General features: G+C 33.2%; 1 protein-coding gene across 4 annotated transcripts in view; it reads left to right on the top strand.

The window, feature by feature from the left end:
* Mrpl1 (mitochondrial ribosomal protein L1) overlaps window positions 1–25,236 on the top strand; it is an 86,098-nt gene that overhangs the window by 7,596 nt on the left and 53,266 nt on the right. For all 4 annotated transcript variants that reach the window (XM_015499257.2, XM_015499258.2, XM_048784793.1 and 1 more), the window contains exons 2-6: window positions 880–994; window positions 11,396–11,654; window positions 14,843–14,926; window positions 16,406–16,477; window positions 19,890–20,001. In XM_015499257.2, the coding sequence (XP_015354743.1) occupies window positions 880–994; window positions 11,396–11,654; window positions 14,843–14,926; window positions 16,406–16,477; window positions 19,890–20,001 (642 nt within the window). The remainder of the gene's footprint in view (window positions 1–879; window positions 995–11,395; window positions 11,655–14,842; window positions 14,927–16,405; window positions 16,478–19,889; window positions 20,002–25,236) is intronic.

The raw sequence follows: 25,236 nt of genomic DNA, 5'->3' as shown, positions 1-25,236 counted from the left end.
TTAAGTTTTGGCATTTATGTAAGTCTTTTATCCATCTAGATTTGATTTGTGTGTGTGTGTGTGTGTGTATTGTGGTAGCATCTAAATATACTTGTTTCCTTATGGGTAATCATTATCTCTGCACAACTTATTAGATTCAATTCAATGTACAGAGATTTGCAATAACATCGCTTTTATTTCAAGTATCCATATATGCATGTATCTATGGCTGAACTATTTGTTGCTTTATTAATTTGCCTTTCTATACTAGTGCCACTACTAAAGTGTTTTGATTTCTATAACTTTACAAATATTGATCTCTGCTAGGGCACGTCACCCACTTTGTTCTGATCTTCAGAAGGACAACTCTGTGAATCCATTATCTATTAAGAAATGAATGAATGTAAATTATTTAAAAATTCAGGGATACTTAATACTTACTCCCTAAAAATAGAGCCTACATATTTTGTTGAGCCTGAACCAGATTAAGTTAAAAATAAATAACAAAATTGTTTGAATAAAAAATGTGGTTAGCCACGCACGGTGGTGAATGCCTGTAATCCCAGCAGCTGGGAGGCTGAGACAGGAGGATTGTGAGTTCAAAGCCACCCTCAGCAAAAGCAAGGGACTAAGCAACTCAGTGAGACCCTGTCTCTAAATAAAATACAAAGTAGGGCCGGGGATGCAGCTCAGTGGGCAAGTGCCCCTCAGTTGTTCAATCCCCAGTACTACCCCCCAAAATGTGTTCATCTAGTTTCTAGAAATGTGGTTTCTATTGTTAGACTTTTGTAGAATGGTTAAAGATCACAAAATATTGAATGATTTGGAAAAGCTAATCTTTATAATGTGAAGAATTTTAATATAATGATTAATGTTATATTTTTGTTTTTTCTTTTCAAGTCTTGATATGTCATCAGAGATGTCATCTTTCCAAGATGATTTATCAGATGTCTCTTTATCCTTGTTCTTTAAACATTCAAGTGCCCAACAGACATTTTGCTGCTGCTGCTACAAAGTAAGTATTTTTTGTAATTACTGTTTCATTTACTATTATTTAAAAGTTTGATTAAAAAGAAAAAAAAAAAAACTTGCTTAGTTCCATAAAGATTCACAGGGACATATGGTTGTAAAAGTTTATCATCTCTGCTTCTTTGACCTTATAGTAATGAATGAAAGATAAGACTTATTACAGTAATACTTAACATTTATTGAACACTGACATTCAGTAACAAATTTAATCCCCACAGCAATCCTATGAGAAAGCTAGTGTTATTATGCTTTTTTTATGGAGAAGAAAATCAAAGCACTGATAGATTATGTAACTACCTCAAGGTCAGAGTTACTATGTGTGCTAATGACTTGAACCCAAGAAATTTAGTTCCAGAAAGCCTTTTCCATATGCTTTCATGGCTGTTTTAGAACACAACCCACTGTTCCAGTTAATGAATTTTAATTAAGGTATACTCTGTGTGTATATGTTTTTATTTCTGCTCTTTAAATTATTTCTTCTTAGGAATGTTTTATTAGCAGGTGTTATAGGATTACTGGCATTATTTTATAGTGGGATTTCAGATTTCCATAATATATGTATTAAAATATAAATATACCTTTTTTTATGTAGAATTTGAACATGTAGAAACCCAAAGAATGAATTTTTTCCCCCCAACTTGTGATTTCTAAAAGCAAGAACTGGTTTTATATTGGAATTAGAATTTAGTCCTTTGCTCCATTCATACTGCCATTGACTGGTTAAATTCAACGATGGTATGATAGCCTGATGGCATTATTGCTTTGTTCCCTACTGAGGTAAGGGACTGAAAGGCAGGTCTGGGTTAAACTTCCAGGCTTTAGTCTTGTACCATCTGGTTGATGGACATGGCACTAATTCTTTTTCTCTCCAAGTAGCACTGATATTAATGAAGTATAGAAACAGATAGTAACAGATAGTTGTAGTTAGCTTTTTTCTGAATGTCTCCCTGTATAATGTCACCATTTTTGAAGCTGAAGAAGTGGCTCAGAGATAATTATAAGAAGATGTAGACTATCAATAATTAAAATTTACAGAATGCTTACTATGTTAGAACACTATACAATGCACACTATACCTATTCATTTAATCTTCATAATAGCTCTATGAAATGCATATTTCATATAAGCATTTTACAAATGAAGGAATGGAAGCCCAACAAAGATCAAATAATATGCCCAGGGTTATCCGGCTTGAATGTGCTAGAGGAAGGTGTTCAGCCCAAATTGTTTGACTCCAGAGCTATTGCTCTTCATAGCTAGTATGGAATAATGAAATCAGTGGTTTTTGGAGAGTATCCTCTGAAAAGCAAATAGAGTTCAATCTACAAAATTTTTGACAAAAAAAGCTTTTTGACAAACTTTTTGACAAAATTTGTTAGAATACAATCCTTAGATTATGGGATACCCAAAATGAAAACTAAAATTTGGAAAGTTTTGGTGACTTTCCTCTAGCACAATCAAGCCAGATAGCCCTGGACACATTACTTGATCTTTGTTGGCCTTCCATTCCTTCATTTGCAAAATGCTTATATAAAATCTGCACTTCATAGAGCTATAATGAAGATTAAATGAATAGGTATAGTGTGCATTGTATAGTGTTCTAACACATAATAAACATTCTGTAAATTCCCAGTTGTTTAATATGTTTTTTGTTTCTTTAAAATTAATTGAGTATCTGGTTATCTTTGCCAAGGTAGTTTCTTTCTCTGTCTCTCTGTCTGTTTTTCTCTTTCCTTCTCCCTCTCTTTTTCCCTAACCCTTTCTCTCTCCCTCTTTTATCCCTCCCCCTTTATCCTTTTTGTGGTACCAGGAATTGAACTGAGGGGTGTTTTATTACTAAGCTATCTCCCTAGTTCTTTTTACTTTTTATTTCTGAGACAGGGTACCTCTAAGTTGCCAGGTCTGGTTTTGAACATGTGATCCTTCTTCCTCAGCCTCCCAAGTAGTGGAGATTATAGGCATGTGCTATGGCTCTAGTCACTTTAGCATACTTTGATAAGCATTTCTCATTTCTATGTTAGGCACTGTGCAAGATATCATGTTGGTGATATGAAGATGATGAGGCACATGTTCAGTTCTTTGCCCTTAAAGATTTCATAATGAATTGAGAGCAACATAAATAATTGTTTTTTGTTGTTTAAATTATTCAAAACAAAATAGTTAATTCTGTGAGTAGATAATGTATTCATGGTAAGCAGTTTAAAAAGTATGAAGGTTATGTAGTGAAAAGTAGGTCAGTCTTCCTACCTCTGTCCTTTAGCCATTCAGTTGTGATGATCCCCTTTTTTAATAAGTACATGACTATATTATTTTTTGTATGTGATTATATTGCTTTTTGTATAAGTGGTAGTGTACTATACATTTATACAAATATTTAGTACATCTTAGTTTTGCGTCTTCCATTTAAAAATATAGCTTGGAAATAGTTTCATTTGGAGCTATCTAGTCATTTTAACTGTAAAATTTTTAATTATCCAAATGTACCATAATTTGTATAACTATTCCCATACTGATACATGTTTATCTTTTTAATCTTTTGCCACTGCAAAGGATCCTGAAGTGAATAATCATGTACAATCATATATCTTAACAAATATAATGAAAGTATTTATAGTATTAGCTTTAAAATATGCAAAATAGAATTATGGGTCAAAGGTATGTGCATTTATAATTTTGATAGGTAATTGTCTTCATAGATATTTTGCTAGTTTATGTCCTTAGCAGTAAGTTTTATTAGAATGCCTATTTTCCCATGTTTAGTATAGTCAAATATTTTTGCTCATTGTCAGTTTGATAGGTAATAAATGTTGTTATGGTTTTAATTGATATTTCTTTTATTATTAATGAAGTTGTGTATCTTCATATGTTTAAGAGCATTTAATTTTTCTTTACTTTGAATTTCCTGTTCATGTCCCATTATTTTTGTTGTTGATAAGTGGAACTCTTTAGCACAGAGTTATTATAAATTAGCACAGATCTATGATGTAACTTCAGTTTAATGTTTTTAACTCTTGTATTAGAGGAATCCCAAGTGCTGTGAGATTACACATAAAAGGTCGATTAATTTTACCTGGGGAAGAGTAGGCAAGAAATGTTTGAGCTGGGTTTTGAAAGAGAGAATTTTGCAGGGGAATTGGGAAACAAGTATTTCAGTGGCGCAGAGGCAAGACAGTGGATATAAATACAGCCCAATATGGCTTGAATATAGAAAGAATAGGGAGCTAGCAGACATAGGAGACTTTCTTTGAGTGTGAATAGTGCCTAAATTCTATTGTTTTTGAGGAGTTGAAGGAGTACTTGTTGTACCAGTTTACATTCCCACACAGCAGTGAGTGAAGAGTGCCCAGTTTTCAACATTCCTAACAACCTTAGATATCATCAATTTTTATTTGTATTTCTTGAGGGTATTTCTAGTTTATGTCTTTTGCCCATTTTGCTTTTGGGCTGTTTATCATTCTGTGAGCATTTGGTTTTTAGGGATATTAATTATTTTGAGAGTATTTTATCTTCAAGTATTTGTCTTATAGAAATTTTTCATTTTCAGCCTTTCCCAAATTTTACTCCAGTACAATTGTAAAAGCACTTTTCACCAAACTAATAAACATAACACAAGAAATATGCGTATTTTAAAAAGCTTCAAAAATTTATAAGCAGATTAATTTTTTCTTATTTGCTAATGAGTTACTCATTACTCAGTAGCTAGATGAGAATCAGAGTGTTCATAAATTTTAGTTATAGTCTTTTATGTTTTAATGTACAGGCTTTAATAATGTGCTAAAAATAGTTTTTTAATGCTATTTTTTTTTGTCAGGATCTGAGACAGGGTAGAAATGCACATGCTTGCTTATTTCCTTCTTCTGTCATTTTTGATCTTCCCAATCTATCATGTATGTACAGCATCTATTCCCTACTTACCAGTTGCAGATTGTGATTTAAAAAAAAAAAAAAAGATCACTGGGTCATCTGAGTCTGGTTCTTTTTTATTGCTTTGTGTATCTCAAAAATATTTTATTGAATTTCAAATATCTTATATAGAATAATAGAGACTGAAGAAATAGTTTTTATGCCAAAAAATGGTCATGCCTTTGATTTGCCAAGAGTGTTGAGTCAATCTAGGTAGGGATTGACAAGATTTTGGTCTTGTAGTTGCTCTGGTTACCACCAACTATTACTTTGGGCTTTGGATGGGGGCTGTGTTGCTGGAGAGTTTTTCTCAGTGTTCTGTTCCGTGCTCAGTTTTCCGCTTTCCCTGGGGAGGTGCATGTCTTACTCTCCATACTCTTGCTCCTCTCCTAGCAGTAGACTGTTGTTGCCTATTACTCAGTGCTTGCTAGGTTGATGGTAGGCCGGAGGCATTCTCTGTGGTCCAAACCTAGCCTTAGTGTTGAGTATGCCTGTTGAGGCTGTATCTTGCGGAGAGGGTTTTTCAGCATTATTGTTCCTCTTCCCAACTCTTTCTATCTGTTGCAGCTCCTGAGGGGCTGTTTCCTGGTCATTCCTGGCTATATTGATATAGATACTGGGCTCAGGATTCTTTCCTGTCCTGCCTCCAAAGGTGAAAATTCTTGTGTTTTTTTCTTTCTCTCTTTAGACAATGGATATTTACTTAAACCTTTTCCTCCTGCCTGTATGCTCTGGGGAGTCTGTCTGTCTCCAGCCCTGCTTCAGTCTTTCCTGGGAGCACTGGTGGAAGTGTGGAAAAGGGCCTGCAAATTGAGTGTGAACTCCCTTATGTGTCTGTATCTCCTAGGGGGTTTATATTGTCATGTTAGCCCTAAATTTTTTTCTTCCTTGCTTGCCTTTCCTCTCATGCCCTGCCACAGCAGAGACCAGAGTGAGGGTGGGGATGAGGGTGGGTTTGACTCTGTTGGATTTTAAGTCTGCAGTCCTGCTCTGTGATCTCAGCTGTGATGAAATCAAGGAAAGTTTTGATTTTATGCACTTTTTCCTCATTATTAATGCTCTTTCCAGCTTTTACATTTTAATCAGAAACAGAATTTATGTGCTTGGTTTCAAAGGTAATGAATAAACTAGCATCTGAGAGTTTAGTGAATTTATCTTATTAATATGCCCTAGTCATTTTCCATTTGGTTCAGTTTCGTTGTACAGAGGTTGTATAATTCAACACCAACCCACCTGCCCCTAGAATTCCTCAATGCAAAGTATTCTGTAGCATTGGAAGGACGTGGATTAGTCTCTTGGAGTCACAGATGTTCAAAGGTCTTGAAGTGAACTTTATTATAGCACTGGGTCTTTTTTTTTTTTTAATTTCCCCTTATTTATGGGGTCTGACCATGGAATTATTTTTCTTTTCATGTTTTTGAAGTTAGGGGACAGATAAGGCAGGGAGAAAGTTATTAGCTGAGTACAATCTCTTATTACTCATTTAATCCGTGTGGTTTAGTTACCCAGGTAACTGCAGCTAAATTCTATTCTCTTAGATTTAGACTGCTAGGTGTTTTTCCCTACCTTCTCCCAAACCTTTCTAGTATGATTTATTTTATTATGAAAATCATAATATTTAAACGCTTCTGATAGTGCCTCACCCAATTGCTTGAACAACAAAGTTCTTCTGAATGTAATTCTTATGAATTAGGATAAACATTTTTGCTAGGGGGAGGGAGGCTGTGGAAAATAGGCAGTAGATCTGTAAGATTAACTATTATTGAAGGAGTTTGTTCAATTGAAGTTTTTAAAATATTTGAATAATGCATTTTTCTCTCCCTGCTTTCTTCCTGTGTTAGGGATCGAACCCAGGGCCTCATATATACAAAGTATATGCTCTACCACTGAGCAAATGTGTTTTTCTGAGAGTATTATTTGATCTTTTATATTGATGTTATGCTATTTTTGTTTTATTTATACAATAACAATGTTCCATTTTAAACTTAAAACTTTTTACTGAACCACCTCAAATGTTTTGTGAAACATTGCTATAATTATAAAATAAATTGCTCTGTAACTGTTTAGTCTCGTTGCATATCAGATTTTTTTGGTTTTTGTAAATATCTATCTATTTATTTTTTCTGGTACTGGGGATTTGACTCAGGGATGCTTCCCACTAAGTTGCATCTCCAGCTCTTTTTATTTTTAATTTTGAGATAGGGTCTTGCTATGTTGCCTAGTCTGGTCTTGAACTTGTGGTCCTCTTGCATCACTGGGATTACAGGTGTGCACCATTGTGCTTGGCTGTAAGTATTTATTAATTTAGAAAGTCATATTTCAGCCACTGGAGATTTCATTGCAGATTAAATGCACTGGTTCAACTATGACTGAAAATTTAGTAGTGAAATCAGCGTTTATATAAAGTAAGTTTGGAGACTGTAGGTAGGACATTTTATTTATTTTTAAATAGGAGACTTTATTCCTAAAACAGGCTTTCCAGTCTCCTATCTTGTATTTGCTTCACTTCTTCCTTACTGAATGTAAGGTAAAAATGTGGTTTCTCTAGTTTGGAAGATTTCAGGATTTTATGGAGCACTTCTAAGGTGGCTATTGAGACATGTTAAATCCATCCAGTTGGGCACTTGCTTAGACTTGTCATCAGTTCTGCACCCCATTAAAATGAGGATTGTCATTATCTGCTATTCTGTTGAATTGCTCATTAGTGGGAGGATACTCTTATTAGGTGGTAATAAGGATTTATTAAGTGCTAAAAGTGAGAATAAAATTATGCTAGATTGGTTTTTGAGACCTTTTTAAAAAAATATTTACTATCCATATCTTTCACATAAATTTTATAGGACCCCATACTCATTTTATTATTGCCATACAAATTACCATAAACTTTGAGGCTTAAAATAAATTTTTTTAAAAATTTCATTTTATGGTTCTTTAGGTCAGAATTCTGACCTAAAATACTATAGGTTGCACTGGGCAAAAATCAAGGTGTTGATGGTTTTTTTACTCAAGGGTGTGGGGGCCAATCCATTTCTTTGCCATTCTCAGCTTCAGGAAGCTGCCCACATTCCTTGGTTTGTGCCCTCTTCATCTTCAAACCAGTGTCAGGTTGAATTCCACTTATGTTTGATTTCTCCAGTGTCATCGTCTTCCCACCACATAGCTGGATATGGGGAAAGGTTCACATTTCTAAGGACCTATGCGATTAGATTGGGCCCACATAGATAGTGATAATCTCTCCATCTTCAGATTCTTAACCATAGTCACATCTACAAAGTTCCTTTCGCCATGTAAGATAATGTATTTACAAGTTTTCAGAATTAGAATCTTGGAAGTACTCCACAAAATCCTAATATCTTCAAACTGGAGAAACCACATTTTTACCTGATTTTAGAAAGGGAGAAGTGAAGCCAAGAGAAGGAGGGAGACTGGAAAGCTTGTTTTGGAATGATGTCTCCTATTTAAAATAAACAAAATGTCTTAAGATGGCAAAATGTCAGAAATGTTTGGATATCTTTGGGAGGGCATTATTGTGCCTACTATAGAATGCACATATCTTTCTAGAATACTGTTTTACTAATTTAAAAATTTATGGTTTGAATTAATGCTCAGTTTTGTTCTTACCTTCAAACTCTTACCTGTCATTACTTGTTGAATGTTCTTTCTTAGGTATTTGGTAAGTACCTTGATAGCTTTTGCCATGTAACAAACCTCCCCACAATTATTTATCAGTGCCCACTTGTGTATGGGTCAGCTGACCCAGGTTAGAGTCAGATGAATGTGTCTGAAATCAGGGCTTGCTGTGCATCTGTGAGTTTGTAGGTTAGCTGAGAATTGTCTACCCTAGCCTGGGGCTCTGTGGGGCAGCTTTGTTCTACCTGTCTCTCATCCTCCTACCTTTGGGCTAGTCTAGGCATGTTCTTCTTATTAAAATGGCAGAAAAGCAAACCTAGTCAAAACATGAAACCTTTTCTGGCCTAGGCTGAGAAAAGCTGAGAACAGAGAAACTGTCACTTCTACTTTACTCTGTCTGTCAAAACTAGTCACAGGGCTAAGTCAAGGTGCTGGGAAATATGTTTCTATCCCTTTAGTGGGAGGTACTGCAAAGTCACTTAGCAAAGAGGCTAGAATGAAGAGGGAGGTTTAAAAAAAATTGGGCAAATGATAAATCTAGCCTTTTCTCAAACTCTGTATATCCCAACTGCACTCATCTCTATAGCTGTTTGCTTTATTAGAAACCTGTTTTGTTTCTTTGTTTCTGGTCTTAGTTAATGATAGTATTCTATGTCTCATCACTTAACCTAAGAAGTATTTTAATCTTGTCTTTCTCCTTTTCCTATCTTCAATATTTTTTTAAAAAATATATTTATTAGTTGTAGGTAGACACAATATATTTATTTTATTTTATATGGTGCTGAGGATTGAACCCAGGGTGTCACGCATGCTTGGCAAGTGCTCTACCCATGAGCCACAGGCTCAGCCCCCTATCTTCAATATTTACCTTGTAAATATTTTTCTATTCTGCACTCTTTTTCAGCTTCCTTACCATCACCATTCTTGTTCAGGCTCTCATGTCTCCTTGAGAAGTTAGGGAGAGAGTAGCTTTCTAGTTGTCTCCAATTCTGCTTCTTTTGGATCCATTTCTCTTATTCAACCTTGAAATTCAGCCTCTTGTTCACTGGCTTCTCTTTGCCTTTAAAGGAGGCCCTTGTGATGTAGATTTTTTAACGTCATTTTATAGTGTTCTGCCTTCTCTTTTGCCCTTTTAATTCAAACATGAGCAAACCAGTGGGTCTGATCTGATCCACCACTTATTTTTGTTCAGCTTACAAGCTAAGAATGATTTTTACAGTTTTTAGTGGTTAAAATACAAAACAATGATGTTTGTGATACATGAAAACTATGAAATTCAAATTCATTGTCTATAAATAAAGTTTTATTGGACCATAGCTTTCTTCATTTGTATATTGCCTACGGCTGCTTTTGCACAAGAGCAGAGTTGAGTCATTGGGACAGAAGACCACATGACTCACAAAGCTGAAACATTGACTACCTGTTTCTTTATAGAAAAAGTTTGACAATCATTGCTCTTGTCATATAGAACTTATAATAGCTCCTCTTGTATATCATTTTATTTCATGGCCCAGTGATTTTTATTATGTTGTTTCTTTGCATGGCTCTTATTTTTAAAATAACAGTTATATTAAGATATAATGTACATGTCAGTAGTTTTAGTATATTCATGGAGGTGTACAACCATCATTAGAATCACTTAATCACTTTTTTTTTTTTTTAAAACTGTATTAGGTGTTGAATCTAGTGGCACTGGACCTCTGAGCTACATGTCCCGCCTTTTTAAAATTATATTTTGAGATAAGATCTTGCTAAGTTGCCCAGGCTGGCCTTGAATTTGTAATTCTCCTACCTCAGCCTCCCAAGTTGCTGAGATTACAAGTATGCACCATGCACCCTGCTGTGATCACTTTTATTTGGAACATTTTCATTATTCTTCACACACACTCCATCCCCATTAAGAGTTACTCTCCATTTCCTCAACCCCTTTCAGGCCTGGATAATCACTAAATCTACTTTTAGTCTCTATTGATATGCCCATTTTTGACAAATGCATAATGTTTTTAAGGTTAAGTCACATTGTAGGGGGTATTAATACTTCATTCCTTTTTTTGATTCCTTTTTGTTGCTGATTAACATTGCACTATATGGTTATACAACATTTTATGTATCTGTTCATCAGTTGTTGGATGTTTGGATTGTTAATTTCTTTTGGTTATTAATGAATAACATTGCTAGGGACATTTATGTACAAGTTTTGGGGTGGACATGTTTTCTTTTTGGGGGGTGTATATCCATGCTAACTTCCTTATTCCTCAATAATTGACTCTGAGGTCATCTCTTCTAGCACTCTTTTATACTCTCCTACAATAGGTTGTTTGTTTTCCTAAGACCTTGATAACACTTTCGTAGTACTTTTCACATTAAATTGAAATTATCAGTTTGCATGCCTGTCTTCTCTATTCCTCTGTAAATTTCTGGAGAACAATATCAATGCTTTATTTAAGTTTTACTGACTGTAAACAGTAGAAAAGTTCACTTAATATTTGTTCAATTTGAAAAACTATAAAGCAATCTATGCTTTTGAATTAAATAAACTTTCTTTTATTAGTGTTCTCTGTCCTATGTAGATTGGTCTTTAAAAAATCTCCTAGGGCCAGGCATTGTGAAGCTCACCTGTAAACTTTGTGGTTCTGGAGGCAGAGGCAAGGAGGATCATGTGTTCAAGGCCAGGCTTAGTAATTTAGCAAGGTCCTCAGCAACTTAGCAAGACCCTGTCACAAAATAAAAAAATATAAAGGGCTAAGGCTATAGCTCAATGGTAAAGTACCCCTGGGTTCAATTCCCTATACAAACGAAACAAAAAAACCTCCTAGAATATTAATATAACTGATCTTGATAATTTTTTTTTAAGGCCTGCAAAGAAAACAAAAAAAGATACCAAAGAAAAAGCGACAGATGAAAAAAAAGACGAGATAGAAAAAATAAAATCATATTCCTACATGGAAGGTGAACCTGAAGATGATGTCTATTTAAAACGCTTATACCCAAGGCAGATATATGAGGTGGAGAAAGCTATTCAGTTACTTAAGAAATTTCAAATTTTGGACTTTACTCATCCAAAGCAAGGGGTTTATCTTGATTTGACACTGGATATGGCATTGGGGAAAAAGGTATGTGGACCCAATTAAAATATGTTTATTTGTGAACAGTGACTATATGAATTGATATTTCTTAGTTTTTAAAATTCTTGTACCCACAATGATTTTTAGAAAATCTCATGCTCTTTCTATAGTGTGTCATAAAAAATGTTAATTTTAAAATTTTCCAGGTCTGAAAGATGAAATATGAAATATTGAAAATATAAAATTAAAGACACTGTGGAGAGTTGATAAATATATATATCTCCTGTTCTCCTAAAGAATGACTAGTATAAATTTCAACAAAAGTAGTGTTAAAATTGAGATATCATTGTAACTTTGGAAAATAACTTAAGCTATCTGGGTATCATGTTTCTTCTTTGTAAATGAGGGTTTTGGATTAGCTCAAATGTATTCCTTACAGTCTTAGATGAGACTAAGTTTGCATGGCTTAGGTACCAAACTCCTCACTCATGCTTTAATCAGAGCCTCTCTGCTTTTTGTGTTCATACCCTGGATTTCTTCAGAAGACTTTTATAAAACTCTAAAAGAGAGAAAACCTTGAGGTTAGTATTGAGGTCTATTATAGCCCTAAATTTTATAAACGTCTCTTTAAAAAATCTAACATTTTAGAAATGATATTTTATTTTATTTTCTAAAATGTCTTTTTTGGGCCAAATTAGAAGATTTAAATTTTGTAATACAAATTAACAACCTGCACAGCAAAAGAAAGCAAGCACCTAGGAGGAAGCAGCACAGCATTATGTTTAAGAGTATAGGCAATGGAGTCAAATTACAGTATAAACCAACCCATATTATGCTGTCACCATATATTTTTTTTTAATTTTTATAGTTGTAGATGGATATCGTGCCTTTATTTAATTTGTTTTTTTATGTGGTGCTGAGGATTGAACCCAGTACCTCACACATGCTAGGCAAGTGCTCTGTCATTGAACTACAGCCCCAGCCCGCCGTCACCATATTTTGACCCTGGACTTCTTTTCTTTTTGGCTTTGGATTTATTGTTTAACCTCTTTAAGTCTCAGTTTTTCCATCTCTTTATGAAGAGAGATAAAATATTTAGTTTGGTTCTACTGAGGATTAAATGAGATAATACATATAAAGGACTTAGTACTTATTAATTACTTTTACTGAAAACTTTCTGTGTATCAGTCACAGTGCTAAATGTTTTGCACTTATTTTCTCATTTAATCCTATAATGATGTCAGAAGAGGAAACAGAGAAAGTGAAGTATCTTGTTCAAGGTTATGGAGCACGGGTAGAGTTAAGATTTGAACCAAGGTTTATCTCATTTCTTAGTTTTCATTAGAAACAGTTTATACCAGTCATGTTACAATTTTTATTTTGTATGTTATGTTACTCTTAGTTCTTTTTTGGAGGGGGGTACCAGGGATTGAATTCAGGGGCACTTGACCACTGAGCCACATCCCTAGCTCTATTTTATATTTTATTAGAGACAGGGTCTCACTAAGTTGCTTAGCATCTCACGTTTGCTGAGGTTGGCTTTGAGCTGAGATCCTCCTGCCTTGGCCTCCCCTCCCCAGCCACTAAGATTAGAGCATGCACCACCACACCCAGCCTTACTCTTAGTTCTTTATCTTAAAAGTTTTGTAGTACAGATGATACTTTTCTTAGTTAACCATTAAAGAAGTTCATAACAATGTCTTGTAGGACACAAGCTTCATTTTGTATATGGAAGTCATTTGTAAATGAATGACATTAAAAGGTACTGTCATTATCCTAAAGCTTTTCTTTTTCTTATAGAGTGCACAACAAGCCAGTATTCCCTGGGGGATGCTGTTATGATTGCTTTACTACTGAAACCAGTTATGACATGTTAATGGCAAAGGAATGCAAATCAATAATAAGTTAAATGACTGATATAACATGTGCTTAAGAATTTATGCCTTCTTAGCCAGGTGCAGTGGCACATGTCTGTAATCCCACCTATCCTGGAGGTTGAAGCAGGAGGATCCCAAGTTCAATACCAGCCTGGGCAACTTAGTGACACTCTGTTGCAAAACTAAATAATTAAATAGGGCTGGGGATGTAGCTTAGTGATAGAGTACTTGCTTAGCATGTGTAAGCCCTGGGTCTAATCCCCAATACACACACACACACACACACACATATAAATAAATTTTTTAAAAAAGGAAATTTTAAAAATCCTTTTTGTCAGAAAAGAAATCCCCTCCCCCTCAAGAGTCTCTACTCAAAAGAATGTTATCTTTCACTCAGTTTTATTAGCAGAATAATGTCTTTTCTCTCTCCTTTTCCCCTCCAAACCTTAAGGCTTGAACAAAACTGTGAAGGGCCTAGAACTTGTTTCCATGTAGTCTCCCTAAGACACCTGAGCCTTAGATCTACAAATGCCCTTGGCCAAAATGATGGAGTGGATTAATTCTGAGGCCCTGTAGAATCTCTACCCATATTAGAGTGCCTCAAATGCATGCTATTGTTTATTTTTGATTTCTGGTTAATCCCCCCTGCTCCCTTCCAAAAAAAAAAAAAATATGATAGTGATCCAGGTTATTTCAAAACAGGATCTAGGGGTTGGGGTTGTGGCTCAGCAGTAGAGGGCTTGCCTAGCACATGTGAGGCCCTGGGTTCAATCCTCAGCACCACATAAACATAAATAAAAAATTATGTCCAACTACAACTAAAAAATAAATATTAAAAAATAATCTATTTTACCTAATTGTTTAGAGCAAGTATGACAATTAGGGGTATCCTACTAAACAGATGAATTAGATATTTTCTGTTGTTCATTTTGTATAGCTGTGTTCATATTTTTCTTGACTGTGTCAGAAAATTACATGTTTTTTAACAATTTTAAGTCAATTTAGGAAACATCTGTTTATATCAATGAAATGGTAAATATCATACTAGGTGCTGGGGGCTTATAGATATACAGATATACCTCTTAATATTTGAGAGACTGTGGTAAGTGATAAAGAGAGAGAAGCAGATGCTAAGGGAGTATGGAGCTGGGAAGAGAGATTTAGATTTTTATTATATTTTCATAAAAAGGACATATAGTTTCTTGATCTTTAATTTGTAATCAAAAGAATGGTTCTGGATTAATGACATATGGTAGAATCAAAGAATGAAAAACATGTCAGTTCTGGTTTTTATAGAAAGTGAGAGATAATAGAAAAAAAATGAACTTTTTATAATTGTTTTTCCTGTTGTATGTTTAGAAAAAAGTGGAGCCATTTGCCAGTGTTATTAGTTTTCCATACCCATTTGCATCAGAAATCAATAAAGTTGCTGTATTTACTGGGGTGAGTAACTTGTTATCTATTTGTATCATTTCGTTTATTTTAGAAATCGCATTAATCAGTGGTTTGAATAACTGAATAAACAGAGAAAATTTAGGTATTCATCAGCATCTTGTTTTCCCCATTTAGAGTTCAAAGCAGATGACTTATTTGGATTTATGGTACTAATTTGAGATAGAGCCAAATAGAAAATTTCACTCATCATTACTAATACATCACATTATATTTTTCACAAGAAACTGAAGAGTACCATACAATTTATCTGCGTAACTCCTTCTTACTACTTAAATTTCTTCCTTTACACAAGAGGATTATTTTAAAGCAAGAGTACCACTTAGTGCTAGGTATCCTCAGAAACCATATCTTCTAAAAATATCTAGAAAGTTAGGAAATCGTGCTAGGTATCCTCAGAAACCACATCTTCTAAAAATATCTAGAAAGTTAGGAAATCAAGTTTATAGCAAATGTTTATAACAAAAGTTTATAACAAATGTAGTAATCCATCTACATCTCTTTGTTAATAATGGATTTGTTAATTTGTTTTACTGTGTTTATGTATGTTTTATGTTTTGATTCTTCTCTATACAAAGTTCAAAATTGAGGCATTTTTCGTTTGCTCTGCCTTACTCTCAAGGAAGATACTTTACTTCTTCCCAGAAAAGTGGGGAATATAGTTCTTGGAATGTCACAGAACTTTGATACCTAAGAGATTGAAACATTTTCACAATAAAACCATTTTTTATAAAAAAAAATAACTAATACTATTTATTTTCTTTTGAAATTTTCAGACACCTGTTAAGTTTTTTTTAGTTCTTAAGTTGAAAAAAATTACCCTCTTAATATTGGTTTATAAAATGTTTCTGTTTAAGTTAGCAGAACTAAATATATTTTAACCTTTTACTTTTGAAAGGTAATATATTGATAAAACTAATACCTACCATTTAGTTGGTTTCTAATATGCCATTTTTTTTTTTTTTAGATTTTAAATTCCTTTATTTCTAGTAAGAAATACAGAATAGAAAAGGTTAAGAAATTTCCTTGATACTCATTGTACTTTCTTTACTATTCATTAAAAAAAGAAGACAGACTCAAACAATTAGAATACATTTAATGACTGGCTCCTTTTGATTTTAAGGCTTGTCGTCTGAATCCGGCAATGGCAGATGAACTTCACTCTTTAGTTATTCATCAAAGAATTTAGACCACAGTGCATTTCATCAAAGATCGTCAATCCTAACTCCATATAATGTGTATTCTAATATGCCATTTTGGTGTATTTCATCATATGTCTGTCAAGAAGCACTTTAAATACCTACAAATTAAACATGTAATGAATGTTGTAAACTGATACATTTAATTGAAAATTGATGTCAAAATAAAACCATGATTTTTATTTTGAATGCTGATTATTTCTGATAGAATATTCAAAAATATATTAAAGCTGTTAAAAAGATTGATGTTCACATTATTGTGTTTTGGTAGAATGCATCAGAGATTGAAATAGCAGAAGAAAATGGAGCTGCGTTTGCAGGAGGAACTAGTCTGATTCAGAAGGTATAGTGTTGTTTTCATGTTCATTAGTTATAGAGATTGTTCTGTTATCTTTGTCATCCACTGATTTATTACATGTTGAACATAATCACCAGGCTCATATCTTTTGATAAATTGTTAGTAGGGATTTTTATAGAGCAGGGAAAAACTTTCCTTTTTCAATCTCAAAATCAAGGTAAGAAAAAACAAAATGATGTTGATTATATTTGATTTATTTTGTGGTTTCTTGTCATGTCCAGGATGCACCCCTCTTCCTTTTTGTCCATCAGGGTTTCTTTTTTGGTATTAGGGATTTAACCCAGGGGTGCTTTACCACTGAGCTACATCCCTAGTACCCTTTTTATTTTTTATTTTGAGACAGGGTCTCTCTAAGTTGCTTAGAACCTCATTTCACTGAGTTGTTGAGGCTGGCCTGGAAGTTGTATTCCTCCTGACTCAGCCTCTCGAATTGCTGGGATTACATGAGTGTGCCACCACGCTTGGCTCACTTTTTTATTTCAAAACGGGGTCTTGCTAAGTTAACCAGACTGACCTGGAATTTGTGATCCTCCTGCATCAGCTTCCTGAGTAGCTGGGATTATGGGTATGCCACTGTGCCTGGCTCTATTCATCTTCTGAAGATCAAATATCTGTTTTGCTTTCTTGGAGTGATTCACTTGATAGATCAAAAAGCATAGTATCTGACCTCTATAATATAGTGCTTTTGGTTCCTCTTAACTTTTACTCCCTACTCAGTTCTGAGTGGCAGAGGCTCAGCATGGTAGCTGACAAATGACTGTGTAGCTGCCTGTAGAAAATAACAGAGCCTGTGGAGTGTTTTTTTGAAAAGAACAGCATTTTTTTTTTTTTTAAGATGGAAATAGGCACATAGCTATTTCTGAAATACAAATGATACTTTAATGTTCCCTAAAAGCTCCTCTTCTAAAGATAATCATTTAGATTATGGATTTTTTTTAGGGGGGAGAGGCAGAATAGGAAAAAGTGATTTGAAAATGTATCCTTTGTTCAGTATCCAGATTTTCATCTGGGGAACTTTTATCTGGGCTCATCCTTTGGAATGTATGGCAGTGCTGGTAATTTATTTTTTTTCCCATTCCAATAATATTCTAAATTTGTGGGAGATTATAAATTTTTATATGGAGTCTTAAAAATGAGTTTTGGGAGAAGAACTAAAAGAAATTAGGAAGAGAATATACTTTAACAAAGATTCTAGACCAAGTTGGAGGTTAGTACCCAATTCTTTTTAGATTATCAATTTTAATTTGTATGTTTATTTAAAAAAAAGAGTGGAGCTTGGTTTCTTAAGTCAGAGACTATTCATATTACATTTGTATATTGCCTTTCATCTGTTTTCTCCTGCAAGCACAAGGTATCTAGTAGAGCTATCATAGCCACTCTTTCAATTCTCAAACTTTAAGAAGTTAAGTTACTTATCAAAGAAGAAATGGTAATGGAACAGAAAATATTTTATAAATTCAGCAGAGGAAGCATATTTGAAAAAGTAATCCAAATAAGGAAACCAAATACACTTTGAAGTTATTTGATACATAAAACTTACAGGTACCAGCATTTTTCTTTAGGGACCTCAGTGGTGGATCTGTTATGAAAGGGACTGTGCCATTTGTTTAAGTAATCTTAATCACTGTATTCTTGCAAGTTACCCCATAGTCTCTTTTAAAAAGAGTGTCCATGTTATTTTTAGAAGGCATTCAGATTATGAAGTAAATTCTACATAGTTGTGTAAATAGTATCATGGCTGCAATTTTAAAAATGCATTCCTGTATTTTTATTTTAATTAACTAATTTATTTTTTGTGGTTCTAGGGATTGAATTTAGGGCCTTGTGCATGCTAGGCAAGTGTTCTTCCATTGAGCTACATCCCCAATCCCATTCCTATATTTCTGAATTAGTGTACTGTAATTACTTAGCTCTTATAAAATGTAAACTATGATAAAATTACTAATTTTTCAGTTGTTTCTTAGATAAGAACTTTATTAAATTTTATTTTGTAATATCACAAATATGCTTGGTTCTGAGAACTTTGAAAGTAATTTCATGTTTTTACTTATCTCTAAGAGCATGATTTCCATCCACAGATTTGTATTATTTCAAGGTTAAGGTTAATTATAGCATAACTTTCAAACATAACTTTAATTTAAAGGAACATGACACAGAATTAATTTTGGAAAGTCTTTAAGTAGAAAATTTACATACAATTCTTTTGACATTTTCAAAATTGCCTCTGCTTTCCTATTTCCAAGGCTGAGAGTCCTGATTCTAAAATCACATTATCTGTGTTTGAATTCTGGCTCTCACTCTGAGGAGTGCAGAGACTAACTTGTCCTCCCTAAGCCCTCAGTTTCTTTATCTGGAATGCGTGGTCAATAGTAGTACCTGCCTAGTAGAGTCGTTGTAAAGATTGGATGAACTAAATCATGTAATATATTTAGCAGAATTCATGGCACTTGAGAAGTACTCATTTATTATTGTAAAGGAGAACATGGTATGTTATTTAAGGAGTAAAGAATTTGTAAAATGAAATATTGGTAACAGAAAGATAAAATTCAAGAATCAGTGCTTTTTTTTATTATAAAGTTCAAATTTTTTGGATTCCATGTAACCCTAAACCAAGGCTTTGAGTAGCATATTTTGGTAGGATTTTATGCAAAAACAGAAAACAAACAAAAATTGCTGAAATACTTGTTGCCCAGGCAATATTGTTCTAAACAGTTGTTTCATTTTATAATCAATTAAATTTTTAAGTAGTATAGTAGTATAATAGTTACTTTAGGTGCTTGCCTGAATCAATGAAAAAAATCTTTTAAAAATTGAATATTAATCCCCTGCTCTGAAAATGGAAATAGAATATGGATAATAAACTGTGCATGAACTTGTCTTTGACTGCCCCCCACATCTTTTATTTTTAGGTATTGGTGACAAGGAGAATTTTAGTTCAGTTCTTTGCGAAAATAATTATAGATTCAGCTCTCTCCATGCTCTAAATTTATAAAGCTACTGGTTGCTAGTTAGTTTGGCACCTAGTGATTATTAATTTTACATGTGATCTATTGCAAAAATATAAGCTTATTTCTTCAATTCTAACAGACATGAATTCTACTTTGTGAAGTTATATGAGTTGTATACATTTTAGTGCTATATTCTAGCTTATAATGCCTTTTTACCTAACACAACTTCATGGAAAAATTAAAACCTTTAAATATTTTGTTAAAAATGAATGTGTCTGTATTTAAAAGAAAATGTTTTGCTTCTGATTGTTTTCTTAATTGGTAAGTGCATTCATAAGGTCCTTGAATTTGAAGAAAAAAATTGTGCTTAATGTCTCTTCTGTATCAAAATGAAAATTACTTGTTTTTCAAAAGATAATCTAAGATTATTTTTTTCCCCTGATTTTCAGATTTTGGATGATGAAGTTCAAGTAGACTTTTATGTAGCTGTTCCAGAAATAATGCCTGAGCTTAATCCATTAAGGAAGAAACTGAAAAAAAAGTTTCCTAAGCTTACTAGAAGTAAGGAAGAATTTTCTGTTATTTCAAAATGCTGTCAAAAGTTTCTTCTCAATTTAGTTCAGTCAGAAAACAAAGTTGCTAATAATATATGTAGAGCAAATAGCATGTCCTGATGTTTGAGTTTTGTGTTATAAGAATTGTAGATTTGATCCCCCCCCCACATTAATATTGATAATCTAATAGGAGAACGTAGTTACTTTGCAGTACTGGTTCTTAAAATTTAGATCAGAGTTTAGCTCCAAATTAGTGGAATATATTACACTAGGTATGTTGTCATCATATTATTTTATTGACTTTTATACCTCTTTATTAATATAATATGTATGCTCATTAATTTATGCATTTAGCTTATATATGTGTGTGTATATATGACTGCATGACTTTACAGGTATTTTACCTTAAGGAATTTTCCCCTCATGGTTTTTCTCTCCCGTAAGAAATCTAGTAAGAGAGGTTTCTTTTTGTAAAGAGCCATGTTATAAAGTGGTATTACTTGATGAATTTACAAGGTTCTGTAGGTGTTCATTGAAGGAGTTTACATATAGGTGGGGAATGGGGAAGGCATCATGAAGGAGGTAACATTTAAACTGTACCCCGTATCCTAAATAATTGGATAAGTTTGGGATTATTACTTTAAGCAGAAGGAGTACATTAATCAGGGAAGTAGAAATTATAGGCCAGGTCCAAGAAATAACAATTAATTTTCTTTGTCCATAGGGAAGAGTACCTCTACATTAAAATAGAAGAGCATAATGGGGAGTGATGTTGGAAAGGTAGATTGATGCTATATTGAGCAGGACTTTGATTGATGAACTAATGAGCCTGGTCTTTTATTCTTTATTAAAGCAGGAACCTCTTAGAAGTTTTGAGGTGTAGAATGACATGATCTGTCCTTTAGAGCTTTAATCTGGCAAGAGTTGGTAAAATGTATTGGTAAGATGGTAAGATGAATTGAAGCTAGAGACAGGGAGACCAGTTTGGGTCTGATTGTAGGAGACTAATAAAGGCGGTATTTAAACTAATGTCTTCATAGTGAGACTGGAGCTAAGAGGACAAACCTCAGAAGTATTAGGACTTTGTGAATAGGTAACAATGAATAGATTGCTGGGGGAAAAGATGCTGAAATTTTAAGTCTAGGAACTTCTAATAAGTGGTATCATTAATTGAAACGGAGAGAGAAAAAACAAGTTCACTTGTTTTAGGTGGTGTTGGGTATCTGTATAGATGGGAATTATTTTTAATAAAATTTTATAGTGTAAATAGAAGTGCTTTAAAATTGCTTTCATAAATTTCTCTTCAAATTTCAATTCTAGTTAAGCTAAAAAAAAAAATCCAGCTAGAATTGTTTATACATGTTAGTCATTAACACATGTTAGTCACTAATCATGATCTGTAACTTAAGCAAATTCCAGTGGACTCTCCAGTTCTTTTGTTGTACTGTCGTTGTGTTTATGTTTCATAACTTACATTAAATCACATTTCCATATTAGATATTGGACTGGGGCTTGGCATTTTCATTACTGATGTTCATCACAGTACTATTTGTTGTCATGGAATCAGACTTACATTTTTTCCTAAGTAAGACCTGAAATTGAACATTATTTAAAAATTAAAACAGAACTGCAGTTGAATTTGATGAAAATTTTACTCATATTTTTGTTTCTAATTAAATTCAAGCTCCAGTCAGAGCAAAACAAACAGTACTAAATATAGCCAGTTAAAACTGAAAATGAATACCGAATATATCTTTATTCATCTAGCTCCTTGCTTTGCTCGGTGAACTGGTTTTTCAAACAGACATTAATTTTGTCACCTTTGCTACTTTATCCATTCTTTTGTAACCTGTTTGGATTCTATTTAGCTTTGAGATTTTTAAAAGTTGCTGATGTTAGCACAATGTTTAGGGCTGTTTTTTAATTTTTTTTTTGTCTGAAAGGTTTCCAGGATAACTTATTTCCTTATTCCAAATAGCAAATTTCCTGTTAAAATGTTTATTTTTGATCAGTGGGCTTTACTTATTTCTCCTTTCATCATGAACCACATCTTCCGAATACCATGGTCAGTACATAAGTATATGTCCCCACATTTGCTTAAGAATGCATCTTCAAAAAACAGATCTTCTTCTACCCCAGCACTTCTTTTTACCCCCATGATCTATTTATCAGCCTAGCAAAACACTTGTGTTCTTTAAACGTGAAGACAAATGATTAACCTGTCAAAAATATTAAGACAGAATATAGTAGATGTGCATTAGAACTATGAAGCTTGTATTATGCATTTTCACAGTTTATTCAGATTCTTATTTGGGAACATTTGATTCCCCTTATATCCTACAAAAGACATTAGGGTAAAATAGAAATTATGTTTTGAGCAAGTAAATGAAATTAAAAAACAAACAAATAAATCCCTTGCAGCTGAGCTCATTAGTTTCCCATTTTGTCTCAGTTTTCTAATAGGAGTGGGTGTAACCATCTTGTCTGCATTGAAAGTGCACATTTTACAGCATGTTTAACGCTGAGATTTTATTCATTTTATTTTAATTGCTTTTATAACTGTAGGCACATTCTCTGTTTTTCAAATGTACATTTTCCATGTTTTCTTAATATTTCTATTTCATAAAAAGAAATTTAAAACTTGTTTTTTAAAATTTCTTGGAAGAAATTTGGCTTCTTTTGCTAATTACCTTGCTTTCCCCAAACCATGTCCTCTGAAAATCTTTTATCTGTAGTATAGAGATGTTTTGATACTAAAATATTTTATTTCTATTATTGTTTTTACTTAGCATTACTAGACAAAAAATAGTAGTATGAAAAATATCTTGACTTAATGGAATCTGTTGTCCATTATGTATACTAACCTGTGGTAGGTACTACGACATATATGGAAACAGCTGAATTATTTAATGAAATTAATTTATTTGGTGCTTGGGATTGAACCCAAGACATTGCTCATGCTAAACATGTGCTCTGTCAATGAGTTACATATCCCACTTAGGTGAATTATTTTAAACCATACTAAGTTATTGACAGATAATAAAGAAAGGGATACAATTAGAAAACTAGAATTACACTAATGTGTATTTTTCTTAACATGCAGCTCTTAGAATTAGTCACCTGTGCCTGCTTGGAGTCTTGTCCACTGGCTATTCCAGTAGAATTGTTCAGAGAGAATATTTACATCTATTGCGTAGAACACTGCTTTCTATAAGGAAGTTGTATCATAATTGAGATTCATGAATGTTAATAATATCAAAAATTCAAAGTACTTTTAACTTATTGAATAACATGTTGTATTTCAGATTATTGCTTACAGTATTGAAATAAGTAGAATTTATTGCTTATATAAGGAAAAATACAAAACAAATTTTGCAGGGTAATAAATTTGAAATTTTTCTAATTTTCCCCCTTGCATTAATTTAAAAATTATTTATGTGTGAAAGAATTCATAAATGATTAAGTGCTGTTAAAATTATAGGTGAACTATGGATATCTTGCATTTGGTTCTGTTACTCTTTCCTTTTACTTCAATCTGAAGGTTTACCTTCTTCTTCCTCACTATCCTCTAAGTGCTTTTTTTTCTCAGATCTTTGGGTTTATTATCTTATCTGTCCACAGTGTTCTTTGATTATTTGCCTGACTTATTTTCTTATACAGATAACATCTAAACAGAGAGGTCTTCCATGACCATTCTATATGCAACATTATTCGCTCCTTCCTATTAATAGTAAATATTATGCTTTTCTATTGCTTATAGGGCCTATTACTCTTTGCATCTCCTACTTTTAAGTTTATAGTATGTGTTCAGTTCTTCCCATTAGAGGAAGGGTATTTTAAGTTTGTTTGTTGCTATGTTCACATAGCCTAGAATAGTACCTGGCACACAGAGATAGTATACCAATATTTGTATAATGAATGAACGTTTTAGTGCAGCATTCAGTTGGTAGAAGATATAGGATTAAATACTGCAACTGAAACCTGGGTTTATTATAAAAAAAATTTGTAATTTTTTTTGAATAAGTGTATTTATAATAATCATCTACTGTGTGCCAAACCTTGGACATGATATCTATAAACATGACACATGAAGTTCTTAATGTCATAGAACAATTTGACTTTTGACAGTAGACAACTGGTTTTACTTTAGTATTTAATCATGCCCAGATTTGTCTAGTTAAACAAACAAAAACCAAAATATAACTGCCCTTCCAACCTTTATTTGATCTAGCTGTCCTTTTTAGCTGTGATCTTAGTTCTTTCTGTTGTTTAATGCTAGTTTTTAAAATAAGTAGTCTACAGTGATTGCTTGTCTTCATTTCCTTAACAAATGTTATTCTATCTCACAACCTTCTCTTCAACAGTTTATTTAAAATATTTGTCTCAATTATAATCACACATCTTTTTTTTTCTTCTAGATTCAAAGGTCAGTCCTTTGTTTTCTCTTGTTTCTTGGAACTCTTTTGTATGTACAATCCTAACTCATCTTCTTTCTAACTATTCCTTCTTTGTCTTCCCTAGTAAAATACCAGATGATCTAGTTTAGATTATGTTCATTGTGAAAATTGAATAGAGAAAGTTAGAGGAAAAGAAAAGGAAAGAAAAAGAAGAAAAACAGAACATAAAAGCACATACAAGATAAAGTGGAGAAGGAGAGCTGCGATTGTGGCTGAGTGGTAGAGGGCTTCTCTATCATGCGTGAGGCACTGGGTTCAATCCCTGTCATCACATAAAAATAAACAAATAAAATAAAGATTTTGTCTCCATCTGCAACTGAAAAAAATATTAAAAAAATAAAAAGAAAGTGGAAAAGGAGGAGAGCAATTACATAGCAACAAGGGAAAACAAAGCCCTAGAGCAGTGACAGTTTGACATTTGGTTGTATTGAAAAACAGAATAAATAATTGCTAACAGACCACCCTTAGTCTTGGCTGTATCACTTATTGTGATCTTGATCAGGCTTAAAATATTTTTGTGCCTCCAGTCAATCATCTACAAAATGGGTTTCATGATAACATCTATTCCATAGTATTTTTATGATAATGTATGCAGAGTTTAGCACAAATTAGGTATATAAAAAGTACATACTATATATGAGCCACTGTTATTATTAACTCCCTACTATTTCTAAAGTTGCTATTCATTCTCCACAATTACTTCAGGAAAATTTAATCTTTCTCATGTCTTCATATAACAGTTCTGCCTTCACAACTCATTTGTTGAATAAGAATAATTATTGAGT

The sequence above is a fragment of the Marmota marmota genome, unplaced genomic scaffold (assembly GCF_001458135.2).
Source record: "Marmota marmota marmota unplaced genomic scaffold, marMar, whole genome shotgun sequence".
Taxonomy (NCBI): domain Eukaryota; kingdom Metazoa; phylum Chordata; class Mammalia; order Rodentia; family Sciuridae; genus Marmota; species Marmota marmota.
The sequence above is the reverse complement of the archived record's forward strand: the minus strand, read 5'-3'. Positions and strand labels throughout refer to the sequence as shown.